This window comes from Lissotriton vulgaris, chromosome 8, assembly GCF_964263255.1.
Source record: "Lissotriton vulgaris chromosome 8, aLisVul1.2, whole genome shotgun sequence".
Lineage (NCBI taxonomy): Eukaryota > Metazoa > Chordata > Amphibia > Caudata > Salamandridae > Lissotriton > Lissotriton vulgaris.
Window position 1 is genome coordinate 414,723,601 of NC_141696.1, and position 15,289 is coordinate 414,738,889.

General features: G+C 42.5%; 1 protein-coding gene across 2 annotated transcripts in view; it reads right to left on the minus strand.

The window, feature by feature from the left end:
- Positions 1-15,289, minus strand: part of GABRB3 (gamma-aminobutyric acid type A receptor subunit beta3) — a 1,175,948-nt gene that overhangs the window by 273,879 nt on the left and 886,780 nt on the right. For both annotated transcript variants that reach the window (XM_086934180.1, XM_086934181.1), the window contains one exon: positions 1,641-1,723. In XM_086934180.1, coding sequence (XP_086790306.1) covers positions 1,641-1,723 — 83 coding nt within the window. The remainder of the gene's footprint in view (positions 1-1,640; positions 1,724-15,289) is intronic.

Consider the following 15,289-nt stretch of genomic DNA (forward strand, 5'->3'; position numbering starts at 1 on the left):
ATGGCCCGTAGTCGTCCGACTCCTCCAGGTCCCACAGAGGACTTGGTGGCAAAGGTGAGATCTTGCTAGGGGATGTCAATTCAGATCTTAACTCTGTTTTTGATATTTTTGTGATTTTGTTGTCGTCACAGTGCTGTTTTCGGCGTTGTTGCCGTTGAATGGTTTATTTGTCGATGTTGTCATCGGGGAAAACAATGCTGTCGACGGTGTCTTAGTGGATGCTAGTACTCTTGACGACAAGATGGGTGTGTCAATGGCTGTCGTCGATGTCTCCGGCAACAATGCTCTCATGGACGAGACGGTGGTGAACATCATAGTCAATACCGACATCGATGGGTTTTGAGAGGATTTTTTGTCAGCGTTGGTTCAGAGGAGGAAGAAGGCTTACTTCACAGATGGACTACTAGGTTGAGAGGAGGCTGGCTCTGTGTAGGTGAGTTTTAGTTTCTCCTTTCTTGGAGGGTCTTATGATGCGTTTTCAAGGCCTTTTTGCCCTCCTCAGATATCCCTTAGTCAGATGATCTGGACCTTTTGTGGGTTCTCACAGATGTACTGCTGTTTTCCTCAGAAGTGGTTGATTTCTTATTTTAAGATTTTTGTAGCCATAGAAGTAGCCTTCCCTCCCTGTCCTGTAAGGTTTTATAGGAAAAGGTGTGAAATATGTTGCCCTCTTTTACGTAATGTTGAGGGTAGATGCAGTTAAGACACTCTCTGTGTGGATCATCCACATGTAGCCTTTTCGTCCCGCAGGTTTTGCAGGATCAGAAGAGGCATTTCTTAGGAGTCTCAGACATAGTAGTTGTAGATAAATCTTCAATTTTAAAGGTAAAACTGAGCAGAACTCAGGGAGAATCCCTTCCATGACGTGCCATAGAAACTCTCAGGGACTCCGACTCTGTTGGAAGTGTTCTAGACGGTGCGGTCGCCTGATTGATTATAGTTCAGGTTTGGTCATTTAAAAGAAAAAGACATGGATAGGCTATTAAACTGACTTTTGATTGCCAATATAGCCTATGATACGAATACATACTGCATTACAATGGTACTGTGGAACACCCACTTTGACTACGGGGAATGATTCAAGCATGTGAATCTATGGAAGATCCAATACTGTAGAACCATAATTCCCTTCAGGTAGCAGAAACTGAGCAGAGCTTCTTGAAGCCAATTATAAAGTTTCTATAGGCTACATGAATTGTGGGAAATGATTCGCTTGAACAGAGAAATGCATGCACATGTAGAGCTGACTTTCTAATCATAACTGGTCTCTCTCATGACCATTGGGTCTTTTAGTTAGAGCACTCATGCACAATAAAGCAAACTGAAAGTAAATTGCATGGCAACGTTTCCCTTTTATAGCTACAACTGATTAAATGTTAGCATAAGCTCTCCTGTGTTTTAGATCGGTATCCAGGCAGTGCCTAATCAGACCGAAATCGTGTAGTGTTTTATGCTTTGTGTCTCTCAATCGAGTTTTTTTTTTAAATCGCCAACTATACAAAACACAAATTAAAACAAACTTTCGGCTTTTATGAAAGGTAAACACAGGCAGTGTTTCACATGATTCTTAAGATCAGAAGCCTTTAAAACAAGAGTGCATTACTGAATTACAGTGTCTGTGTATACAAATGATTACGTACAGCTTTCTATTTCCAGAGTGCAGTTTTGTTCGTCCAGTGGGTACCTTCTCAAATCCATCATACATGCTGCAGTTGTTGTGATTCTGAAACAAATAAAATTATAGGATTAAAAAAAGTAAACAATCTTGTTTGCATTGTTCAAAATAGTGAACACGATGAAGTATCAATTTTCAATTCAATTCAAAGAAGTCTTTATTCGATTAATACATCATAAAAGACATACATTACAGTATACACAGGAAATATAAAATAGTATAAAACAAGATAAAAACATCTAAGACCATATTAAATCACTTATACAGGCTTCTTTTGAACGAATATAGAAAATTGCAATGGATCACATTAGATTACCACAATATCACAAATCAGATTTAGACTGAACAAGAACTGGGGAGCATAGGATTATAGTTAAGCACCTAAGATGGTTTAATGAACTTGGTTCTTAGAATCCAGGCACATCCTAAATATTTTGCTACACCCGTTACAATTAATGGGGACAAATTAGTTTTTAATATTCTACTTGCATTAACAGCCGAGCGCGTTCCCAAACTTCTGCACACCGGCCTTAACCATTTGGCTCTAGGGGCAGCATACAAAGGGCATACAAACATAAAATGGTTTAGACTTTCGCCCTGGCCGGGGCACTTAGGACAGTGCCCAGTCCCACCAGAGCCCCACTTTTTAGTAAACTCCCTTAAAGGCAGCGAACCGCATCTAAATTGATGGAATAGTTTACGGTCCAGGGGCTTTGTTATGGCATCCCAATATTTTTCAAGATTGGGAGCGTATTTAATGGCAACAAATGAACTAGTGAGGTTACTAGAGCTCAGTCTCGAGTGTCTATTTTGAACCACCCAGTCCCAATAGTGTGATTTCAGATCCTTTTTGGAAGGGAAAGTTACGGATGCGGGATCTGACCACAGTTCACCATACCCCATGGCACACAGGGTGGTTCTTAAGTCCTTAAACCAGCCTATATTAAAAGAGCCTGGAAGATCTCTGACCTCCAAACAGGCACTTGCATATAAATAGAGTTCCAGCGTTGTCCAAAGGCGACGCCAGAATGCTAGTGGACGAAACCTAGCCTGGTCCTCCACAGGCTGACACCCAAGATCATACAGAAGTGGGATCCATGGTGTTGACTGTGGGAGACCCGTTGCCACCCTAAGGAATTTATTTTGGGCTACTCTCAGGGGATCCAGATTACTAAAGCCCCATAGTTCCGCCCCATATAGAACAGAGGGAAGAACCTTAGATCCAAAAATCTTAACTAGTGGCGAGATCGGCCTGGTAAAGGAACCTTTATGCTCTTTAATCAGGGCTCCTCCTATCTGCATGTGCTTTAAAGCCATAAGATCAACCTGGTGGGACCAACTTAGGGTCTCACTGAATGTTACTCCCAGGTAAGTAAACAGCTTTGTTTGTTCCAGGGAGGTACCCCCATAGTAACCCTTGCTGTAATCAGGTTGTGTCCTCTTAATACCATAAATTTTGTCTTAGACACATTCACCTCAAGATCATGTTCGCTGCAGAATAATTCAAACCTCATCAGGGCCTGTTGAAGACCCTGTCTGGTCTTTGAGATTAGAAGAGTATCTTCAGCGAACATGAGCAAGGGGATTTTCATTCCAGCTAGGGATGGGGCGTCAGTGGGGTGATTGTCAAAGTATTTGGTGACCCTGTTAATATATAAAGAGAAAAGGATAGGGGCTAGTACGCACCCTTGCCTTACACCTTTAGCAACTCGAAATCTATCCGTTACCTCCCCTGGTTTGCCCCAGCGTACTTGGGCATAGGTGTGTGCATGTAAATTCACCAGGAGGCGTACAAGGGGAGCTGGCATACCCAATTCTACTAGGCATTTCCACAACCCTGCCCTCGGAACAAGATCAAATGCAGACCTTAGATCCACGAAGGCTGCATAGAGGTTACCCTTACCTATAAAAACCGTCTTCCAATAAAGAAGAATAAAACGGAAGGCCTGATCTAAGGTACTCACATGAGACCTGAAACCAGCTTGAAGTGGGGTTAGGATATTGAACTCCTCAATCCATTCCTGAATCCTGCCAAAAACAAGGCGGGCTGAGATTTTTTGCACCGCGTCTATAAGGCTGATCGGCCGGTAGTTGGAAGGAACCGACCGGTCACCTTTCTTGTATATTAGCAGGATTTCAGCCCCTGCCCAGGACTCGCGAACCCTTGCGCCGGTGGCCAGTGCATTAAGCAGTTGAACTAGATAGGGAACCCATAGATCCTGGTCTTGTTGGAATAGGTCAGCTGGAATGCAATCAGGGCCGGGTGCCTTACCCCTTGGAATAGATTGCAGGACAGATTTGACTTCTCTACTCGTAAACTCCAGTAGATCAGCCGACACTGGACAGGAAATATTATCCTGTGCACTACCAAGGCACCTGAATTGTTCCTCGAAGTATCGTACCCACTGTTGTTGACCCACCGAAGCTGGGCTTGGGCGATCTTCCTGGAAAGAACCCCATTTTAGTAAACGCCAAAACCGTTGCATGTTCCTAGAGCTACATGCTTCTGTTAGTATTAACCACCGTTCTTCGTCCCAGTTGGCCTTGGCTGTACGTTTTGCAACGTTAAATGCCTTCCTACAGGACCTGATTAAAATATGATTCTTAAGCTTTAACGCTTTAAACAGGTCTCCATGGGTCCGACGGCACTCATCATTGAACCAGTTAGTAGTTTTCAATTTCCCCCTATTACCCCGTTTGGAGATCGACTTTGTAAACAATTTTTTTAATGCTGTAAACAGAGTTGTATGAATATCAGTAATAGTTGCATTAATAACCTCCTGTGAATCACATTTGGAAATTTCTGCCAGTGAATTAGAAACCAAGGATCTGATCATTTTAAGTGCATCAATATCTACAGAGATTTTTGGCCAACGTACCCTTCTCATGTCATTCGTGAGTACAACTTCATCCGGAACTAAGTTGGTCATACATTTTACTGGCCCAGAAAAGCTGAAATCCCTTAGTTCCACCACCAATGGATTGTTCCAAATAGTGAACAAGATGAAGTATCTAAAAGTATGTGTAAGACATCTATGACAGACACTGTCTGTCACACCTCTAGACTCTGAATAATGTGGCAGGAAATTCAAGTGCAACAACAGTTGACTTTAAAGTACTGACATTCACATTTGCATGCCTCCAAAAAGTCATTAGACCTTTTTCGATGTAGGCTGTTTGTGATGAAGGGAATCAGGAGACTTCAGTATATTTAATCGGAAAGTTTATTCCAATGGTAAAACTCCACCCGGACACGGAGCGTCCAATCAGCGGCAAGCCAACGGTTACAATGGCCAACCGAAGATCAGGCGTCCATGCACAGGAAACAATGCATTCATAAGACAACAAGTTTATCCACGGGCTGCGGCTCGCGTAAATCACGAGCCGAGCCCCATCAAACAGAACGGTCATACGCCGCGTGAAACATCACGCGGTGTATGACACACAAGTAATACATTACACCACCTTCCCGCTTACAACAGCGAACAATAAATAAAATAAAGTAACATTCAGAATCTAACAAATTTATTATACCTTCCTGGTGCTCTGATACGCCTGCCAAAAGAAGAAAAGAACAATTGTTACTTACCTGTAAACAGGTGGTTCTCCAGTATTGGTGTCTTTCATAGATTCACATGCTTGAATATTCCCCGTCGTCGAAGTGGGAGTCCAACGGTACATAAAAATAGCAATAATGCTAATAATATATATATGTAATGACATAATACATAATAAAATAGAGATAATACACACTGAAAAACCTCTACAATGGTTCCTCCATAGGAATGCATTATAAAGTGGAAAAACTCATTTGTAACATATCAGTGTCATTATGTTAGTCCAAACTGCAGCCAATCAGGCTCAAGCACCCTCTAGAACCTTCTCCTCAGAAGCTCCAGTCCTCAGATTTTCGTAGCACCAAAGTGAAGTAGAGTGCATGAGGAGAAGGGAGCCTCTGAGGGGAGGACGGGTGGGTCGCATGTGAATCTATGAAAGACACCAATACTGGAGAACCACCTGTTCACAGGTAAGTAACAATTGTTCTTCTCCAGTATTAGGGGTGTCTTTCATAGATTCACATGCTTGACTAGAATAGATAGCAGTAACCTCCTTAGAGCTGGGATTGCTAAATACATTCTCTAAATTTGAAGACAATAACATACAGCTTAAAAGCATATAGCAATCACAGAAAGAAATGGAGGAGGGATCAGAGGCTCACCTTATTTAAAAAGATGACGAAGCACTGCTTGCCCCACTGCGGTATCCGCTTCATTGATGGCCTCCAAACAGTAATGTCTGGTCAAGGTGTGTCTGCTGGACCATGTTGCTGCTCGGCAAATCTGGTGTAGAGGCACCCCAGCAAACAAAGCGGTGGATGACGCCATCGCTCTCGTCGAATGTGCCTTCACTGGGCACTGTAAAGGCTTGGCAGCTTGCTGGTGACAAAAGGATATGGCTGCTGAGAGCCATCTTGCAATTGTTTGTTTTGTCACTGAATGTCCCCTCCGCATCCGTCCATATGCTACAAACAGCTGATCGGATTTACGGAAAGGGGTAGTCCTTGAAATGTAAAATTTTAGGCAACGTTTGATGCCTAAAGAATGTAATCGTTGCTCTGCCGGAGATCTTGGATCCGGGAAAAAAGTCTTTAAGAAGACAGGTTCGTTCAAGTGGAAATCAGTAGGTACTTTCGGCAAGAAAGAAGGATTGGTACGAAGTGACACTCCATCGGGTTTAAATTGCAAATACGGAGGCTTGATCGTGAAAGAGTGAAGATCACTTACACGACGAGAAGATGTTAAGGCCAAAAGCAATGCAACCTTCCAAGTAAGATACTTGATGTCTGCTCTGTGGATCGGTTCAAATGGAGGCTTCATAAGTTGTGACAATACCACGTTGAGGTGCCATGCCGGAGGAGGGCGCCTAATTGGAGGAAACTTCCTGAAGAGGCCTTTAAAGAATTGTCGGATGATTCTGGATGAACAGAGAGACTTTGAGCCATCGTGCCGAAAGTGTGAAATAGCCGCTAGAAAAACTCTCAATGTGGCATGAGAGAGACCGGACTGAGCGAGGCTCAGAAAGAAAGGCAAAAGCTGCTCCGGAGTCAAGTCGATTGGGTGGACATTGGATGCAGCGCACCAATGACTGAAACGCTTCCACTTCAGCTTATATGTCTTGATGGTTGATGGAGCTCTAGCAGACGCTAGAATGTCTCTGCATTCTTGGGGCATAGTTAAGGTCGCAAATTCAACGTATTCAGGTTCCATGCCGATAACTGAAGCGTGGATGGATCTGGATGGCATATTTGACCGTCGTCCATTGTCAGGAGGTCTGGACGTGGATGCAGATGAATGGGTGTGCTTTGTGAAAGCAGAAGCAGTTCCGAGAACCAAGCCTGTCTGGGCCAACGCGGAGCGATCAGTATTAAGTGGCAGGGTTGCCTGCGCATCTTCCACATCGTCCTCGGCACCAACGGGATCGGTGGAAATGCATAAGCTAACAGTCCGCTCCAATCCATGAGAAGGGCATTTCCGCTGGATGGGGATGCCAACTTGCGAAAGTTTGACACTTCCGATTCACTGGGGTTGCAAAGAGGTCTATTATGGGACGACCCCAACGGCGGAACACCAGGTCTAGAGTCGGTTGATATAACTCCCACTCGTGAGTGGATGACGCGGACCTGCTCAGTGAATCCGCAAGGATGTTGGACACCCCTGGCACATGGACTGCCGTCAAAGAAATACTTGCAGTCAGCCACCTTATGTTTGTATTTATTTTATTTGTAAAGCGCTAACATTCATCCTGAAAGGACATCACGGCGCTGAGAAAGAATTGCAAGTGACTTAACGACAGCACTAATTGGAAATTATTGATCTGGCCTGGGGAAAAGGAATGTTTTTAGTTGTTTCCTAAATGAAAGGAAGCAGTCAGTAGTTCTGAGTTTAGGAGGTAACTCGTTCCACTTTGTTGCAGCAATTTGAGAGAAGGCCCTCTCTCCCATCCTGACAGTCCGAGCTCGGGTGATGGATGCTCTTCCTGAGGTCATAGATCGTAGGTTTCTAGAGGGTTTATGAAATCTGATCATGTCATGTAGGATGATGGGGCCTGTATCGTGAAGTACTTTGTGTGAAATACACAACAGTTTAAAAATGGCTCGTTGTCTCATTGGGAGCCAGTGGAGCTCACGCATGCATTTTTTGGCTGAGTCGTATTTTCTTTTATTACAGATGGCTTTGGCAGCGGCATTCTGAACCAACTGCAATTTGGAAAATAGGTAGTCTGCCATTCCCACAAACAGTGAATTACCGTAGTCCAACCTACTCATCAATAGTGATTGGACTAGTGTTCAGGTTAAAGGCAGTAAATACATTTATCGTGGGGGTCTTTATCAAACAGACGCAGCTTCCCACAGGAGGAGCAAGGCCTAAACAAAGATTTCTTACTTGACATCCTGGGAACTACAGAAGTAGAAGACAAGAATGAAGAAAAACTGAGCAGAGCTCAGGGAGACTCCCTTCACACGACGTGCGGTAGAAAATCTGAGGACTGGAGCTTCTGAGGAGAAGGTTCTAGAGGGTGCTTGAGCCTGATTGGCTGCAGTTTGGACTAACATAATGACACTGATATGTTACTAATGAGTTTTTCTCTTTATAATGCATTCCTATGGAGGAACCATTGTAGAGATTTTTCAGTGTGTATTATCTCTATTTTATTATGTATTATGTTATTACATATATATATTATTAGCATTATTGCTATCTTTATGTACCGTGGGACTCCGACTTTGACGACGGGAAATATTCAAGCATGTGAATCTATGAAAGACACCCATAATACTGGAGAAGGTTTGGTTAATGGCAGAATTCTGTAGCGATTGGATAATGGCAGAATCCTGAGGACTTACTAAATCCCTGACGGGAAGCTGGTCACAGGTTCAGTTAGAAGCAAGAGAATCACTTGGCATATTGGGGACATTTAGCCAAAAACTCCAATGCAGATTATCAGAACTACCCCCACACATTTTACTTTTGATAATTTCAGCTTGATGATCTGACACTTTTACTAATTGGCGTTTATTCCACCAACCCTTCTTACCAAGGAAAGCAGCTCCCTTGCTAACTTTCACTACTTGAACAGGTGCAAAAAATTTTGAACGACCTTTAACTACTCTTCCAGGATTCATGATCAACACCCAGTCACCAACCAGAACATCCACAAGTTTACCATCCGAACTACCATCAAAATGTAATGGATTCTGGAGGCTTTTAGATCAGTTTACGCTCCGGGTGCACTGCCCGTTTATACGCACACAATACAGAAATGCTATAATTTAAGGTGCAAATCGGCGAGTGGAGAAACCCTGAACCACTCAATTAGAGTAGAGAAGACTACCCCTTATTCAACAAACTTGGTTGCCGATGCACTCAATACGGTACACATATTGTTCAGTAACAATACAAAAGCAATATAGTAACAAATGACAGAAGTGTTTAAACAAAAACTCTCGTGAAGGGTAATTCTTGGAGTCTTTAATGCAGTATACAGCCAGCCGACACGTGTTTCATCGCACTCGCGATTCCTCAGGGCTGAAACGAACAGAAAGTTGACAATGGAGCATGTGTCTCGAATGGGTACAGTTACATTAAGACCTGGGTATCTGGTCTTTACATACTTGGTTTTAGCTTCTATTCCAGTGAGTGTACAAAAATACATCTATAGTTCCTGAGTGCCACCACAACACATCCGTGTCGCAAATGTGTAAATTATCATTATTCTTACTACACGTGCTGGTGAATAGTGAATTTTGTGTTGACATGTAGATAGAACTAGCATATTTCTCTTAAGAGACAGAGTCTTTGGCTACAAAGTGGTCTATCTGTGTGCGTCTCAATCACACTTCAAGAGGTTTTACGCATAAGAAAGGGCAACAGATACGTGCCCCCAAGAAACCAATCAGAGCCAAAACAAGGAGAGGGAGGGGCAGCAAGCTCAGAAGACTATCGAAGGAAACTGAGATCAGGGACCAACAAGAATCAGTAAGTGTAGAGAATCAGGGTGTACAGGTTATCAATCTCTCAAAACTATATCTCACTCCAGACATGATTTCTCTCCTAAGTAAGGGATTAAACTTAGACCCATATGCTACTGGAGACATCTGTAAGCTAAAGATTGATCTCTTTAAATTCATTCGGAACCTAAAACTAAAAAAACATTTCTTTGGGTTGGAGAAAAGGGAGAGAGAAATGAGAATTACACCTGTACCGAGTACGTCTGATTCCCTGTCAATAAAAGATGTGCATACAACCCACCTTCTGTTGTCATTGACTGATATGGAGGACTCTCCTCTTGATATGGATCGATTATTGGAAGAACTGGACATAGAATCTGATTATAGCATTGTCAGTGGGTTAAAATCAAAATCCAAATGGATTCCCACACTACCTGGTGGCAATGCCATAGATAATTTTCACAAACGTGTGGTAGAGGATCTGGATAACCTGAATCGTCATCGAAAGGACAGGATGTTCAAATACAAAGATAACCTCACCTATGGGGAAAGACGTGCACTCACTACACTCATGAACGACAATACCATCACAATCAGGGAAGCAGACAAAGGGGGCAACATAGTGATAATGGATCGTATAGACTATCACCATGAAATCTCACAACAATTACTAGACGAGTCCTGCTACGAACGCCTGACGTATAACCCCATGGGTCCTTTAGCACTGGAGATTAATTCACAATTGTTAAAATGGAAACAATCTGGGTTACTAAACGAGGAAGAATTCCTATATCTCAAAGTGTTCAGACCAACTTATCCATGGCTATACACTCTTCCGAAAGTCCACAAAAAACTCCCTTTTCCACCAGGGAGACCAATTGTTTCTGGCATTGGGGGCCCTACCGAAAGGATAGCCGAATATGTGGGTCTTTTCTTAGGTCCCATTGTCAAAAACTTGCCTTCCTACATTCAGGATAGCAAACATATTCTGAGCACCCTAGCAGACATCCAGTGGCAAGAGGGATCTATACTTGCCACATTAGATGTAGTCTCACTGTATACCAGTATCAACTTAGATATAGGCATACAGGCGGTGAACACATTTCTTTATAACAGACCGGCCACACTTTGGCAACACACTGTAATGTTGTCTACAATGTTGAACTGATACTCAAAAACAACTTTTTTATGTTTGACAGAAACTGGTACTGTCAGAAGAAGGGAGTGGCCATGGGCTCAAAAATATCACAGTCGTTTACTAACCTATTCATGGGCGCATTGGAATCCGACCTCATCTGGAGCAAGAAGGGTGCTCAATATATCGACTCCATTATATTTTGGGGTCGATATATTGATGATTGCATCCTAATCTGGTCTGGATCTGAGGAGCTTCTACAAGACTTCTTCAGACATCTAAATGACAACACCTGGGAAATCCGATTCACGATGAATTGGAGTAGGACGAATATTGAATTCCTGGACATTGAGTTTTATGTATCGTCCAACTGTCTTCACAGTAGACTTTTCAGGAAATCCACTGCATGCAATGCAGTCTTGCATGCCTCGAGCTCACATCCCCCACACCAGATAAACGCCATACCCTATGGCGAGTTTCTAAGGGCAAAAAGGAACTGTAGTGAGGACTGTGAGTTCGGGAGGTGTTTGACGTGCATGAAGGAAAGATTCTATAACAGAGGTTACTCAAATAGGACTATTGAGAAAGCAGAAAAAAGAGTCAAAAAAGTCAAGAGAATGCATACTCTCACTACCACACACAAACCTACCACCTCTGGAAGGGATCAAATTAGAATGGTAACTGACTTCAATTCACTCCATGATGCTTTACGGAAAAGCCTGACCAAACATTGGGGTTTATTGAGATCAGAAAGAGCTCTCACCAATCATATTACAGACAGACCTCAAATTTCATTCAGAAGAGGCAATACACTAAGAAGTAAATTGAGTCCCACGGTACCTAGAGATACCAAACAAACAACTTGGATGACACAACATAGCCTAGGTTTTTACAAATGTGGATTTTGCAGCATGTGTAAATGGGCTAAACACGGCACAACTCAATTCATGGGTCCAGATGGTGTTTCCTTCGTCATCAAGAGTAACATTAATTGTACCACTAAATTTGTGATTTATATCATAGAATGTGAATGTGGAAAGTTTTACGTAGGGAGCACCATCAGACCACTAAAAGAGAGAATGATGGAACATATAAGGGCGATATTGAATTGTGATCCCAAATATCCGGTGGCCTTGCATATAGCTTCCTGCCAAAGAGACAGGACCAACAAAGTGGCCAAATTCTTTGGCATAGAAATAGTCCCTCAAGACATCAGAGGTGGCAACCGAGAATTGAGACTCAGGCGCACAGAGGCAACCTGGATCATGCGTCTCAAATCTGTAGAACGGGGACTTAATTATGACCAGGAGATGCAATATTTCCTGGGGAACTGAATTATAGAATGTCAATCATGGATATGTTACTATGACACATCACAATGGAAACAGAACAGTATTTTATAATATGTGACATGATGAATGTACTATTACTATTCCCTCATGCTAGGAGAACTCCCCTGTACTCTGTTTTAACTAATTTTTGCATTTGTAAAGTCTCGCACTGGGTAGTCTGAGAATTATACATGTATATACTGGAGAGAAAATTAAGATTGTGCTGTATATGTGTATTGGCACTTAGACATCCACGTGTGACTGGGGCAGGCACCGATAATGTGATTATGTTCATTCACGGTGCTCACGATTAAGCTCACCGGGAGGATTATCTATGTCTTCCTTTCTTTGCTTAGCCGATATTGCAACAAAAGTTTTTATCCAAACGTGCATCGACCGGCAACGTCGTAATCTAATGCATCAATTCCTTCACCATCACGAACCGCGCTTTGCCGACCACATTCTGACATATTTCACGTATATTGCTATAATACTTGCAATATATCCGGAATTCTGCCCTCTCCCATTTTTTATTACAACTTCATATTGGAACTCGTTCCTGTGACCATTAATTCTTAACGCACTAATCACCCAACAACAAGATCGCATTATGATCATTGAGTTGTAGGGCTCTACTGGGAATCCAATATGGCCGAACCTAAAGGAAGCAATCGGTCTAGTCCACCAATTCCGTAGCGTAAACACGCATTTAACGTTCCCAGAAACCCGGTCACGTTTCCCAACAAGAACACAGCTCGGGGGTCCGGACACGCTACACGCCGCTCTTCAGCTTGATCCAGGTAAGTTATCAGAAAGAACGGATATCGTATTCCCAGCAATGTCTACTAATGGAAGCCAGTCGTGTTATACACGAGGAGTCTGACTCCGATTTCAATTCTGGTTTCTTTGCAGCTTGGGGCGTCCAATGAGGTCAGAGCCATACCCGGCATAGAACGAAACTGTCATTGCTAAATAGGTAAGCCAACGCAATGTTGCACCAAAGTTAAAATTCATGATAGAGATATAATATATGGGCACAAATGACCATTATGGCCCCTAATTTCCACAGAGCAACACCCTGTTCGACGTGGGCAACATCTCTGAATTTGCGATATTTTGTGACCTCCGAGCCTGAGAATACCTAGTCTAAACCAGTGCATGTAAGTTTATTTTGAACGTTTAGGCTACACGTATAACCTAACTTGAGATTAATGTGGGAATCACCATACCGGTGAATCAGGGAGAGGAGCAGGTATTTTCCTCAGAGTGACTAAATATGTCATGTTATCGGTGAAATGCGCTGTTTATTTCTTAACCGTGTGAATCGATGATAGATAGAAATACCAGAACTATAAATTGGCTGTACATGTGAAATAATGAGATGCCAACTTGCTCTTAGTGACTCAGGTTACTTAATCTAGTTACAGAATCTTACGTCTGATCGTATATACTCATACCGAGTATCTTCCGTCAAGGGCCCGGCTGGGTCGGAATTATCACCAGCTGAGCGGTGAGCTTCAATTTTCTTTATCTCACAGCCTTACAACTGCGATTTTTCTTGCCTTATCACTTGAAGTATGATAATAAGTGATGAGATTTTTCCTATTTTTCGTTTTGTCTTTTCTCCATGTGAAATACATAGACCTTTTGACCTGGACACAGCCATCTAGGTATGTGCCGTATCTACGCTTAGAGTCAGAGTCTTAACGCCATTCACAATTTGCACTGAGCATGAAGTGTGATTGAGTCGCACACAGATAGACCACTTTGTAGCCAGAGACTCTGTCTCTTAAGAGAAATATGCTAGTTCTATCTACATGTCAACACAAAATTCACTATTCACCAGCACGTGTAGTAAGAATAATGATAATTTACACATTTGCGACACGGATGTGTTGTGGTGGCACTCAGGAACTATAGATGTATTTTTGTACACTCACTGGAATAGAAGCTAAAACCAAGTATGTAAAGACCAGATACCCAGGTCTTAATGTAACTGTACCCATTCGAGACACATGCTCCATTGTCAACTTTCTGTTCGTTTCAGCCCTGAGGAATCGCGAGTGCGATGAAACACGTGTCGGCTGGCTGTATACTGCATTAAAGACTCCAAGAATTACCCTTCACGAGAGTTTTTGTTTAAACACTTCTATCATTTGTTACTATATTGCTTTTGTATTGTTACTGAACAATATGTGTACCGTATTGAGTGCATCGGCAACCAAGTTTGTTGAATAAGGGGTAGTCTTCTCTACTCTAATTGAGTGGTTCAGGGTTTCTCCACTCGCCGATTTGCACCTTAAATTATAGCATTTCTGTATTGTGTGCGTATAAACGGGCAGTGCACCCGGAGCGTAAACTGATCTAAAAGCCTCCAGAATCCATAGCATATTATCAGTTAAGGGTAGCCGCCATGCACTATTGGATTTCTTCTTTTTCCCGCACATCTAGATTACCCCTAGATAGGGAACTATAGCCATCCTGATTATGGATCGTACTAAAGTGGCAGAAGAGTTATTTGACAACTTAGCTAAAGGCATGTCCACTCAATCTGCTTCTACCAGTACTAATCCCCCTCGCGTAGAGGGTCTTAAAGATAAATTCCTCAAACTGGAGAGACTAAAGAAGTTAGAAAATTCTAAATGGTGGGATGGGGTGACTCTCAAACAATACTTAAGATTGAAACGTATTCCTAGAGGCTTAAGAGGCCAGATATTCCCCACCTATGACGACCTAGATGCCGACCTTATGGTAAAATGGGAAGAATCTCTTACTAACAACTCCATTACTCTCATGGAGATATTGATTGTTAGCTCAGAACGTAAAGTCACCAAATTGCAAGCAGATATTGCAACTTTGGAACAAGAAATTAAAGATCTGAACCTGCCCAAACCAACAGTTAAGAACTATACCATTTTGGATGAAATCCTATTGAAACACCAATCGGATATTAAAAACAGGAAAGCCAGGCAACTGAGAAGGGACGAGTTGGACTACACACGTGGCAGATAATTTACTTTTGATAAAAAATATGACTCTCTGATCCCGAGTAGCTCTAAAACTGACAGTAGGAATAAAACGAACTCAGAACCTGCCTCCTTGTCATCTAGTAATACCTCTCTAAATTCTGTCAATACTAC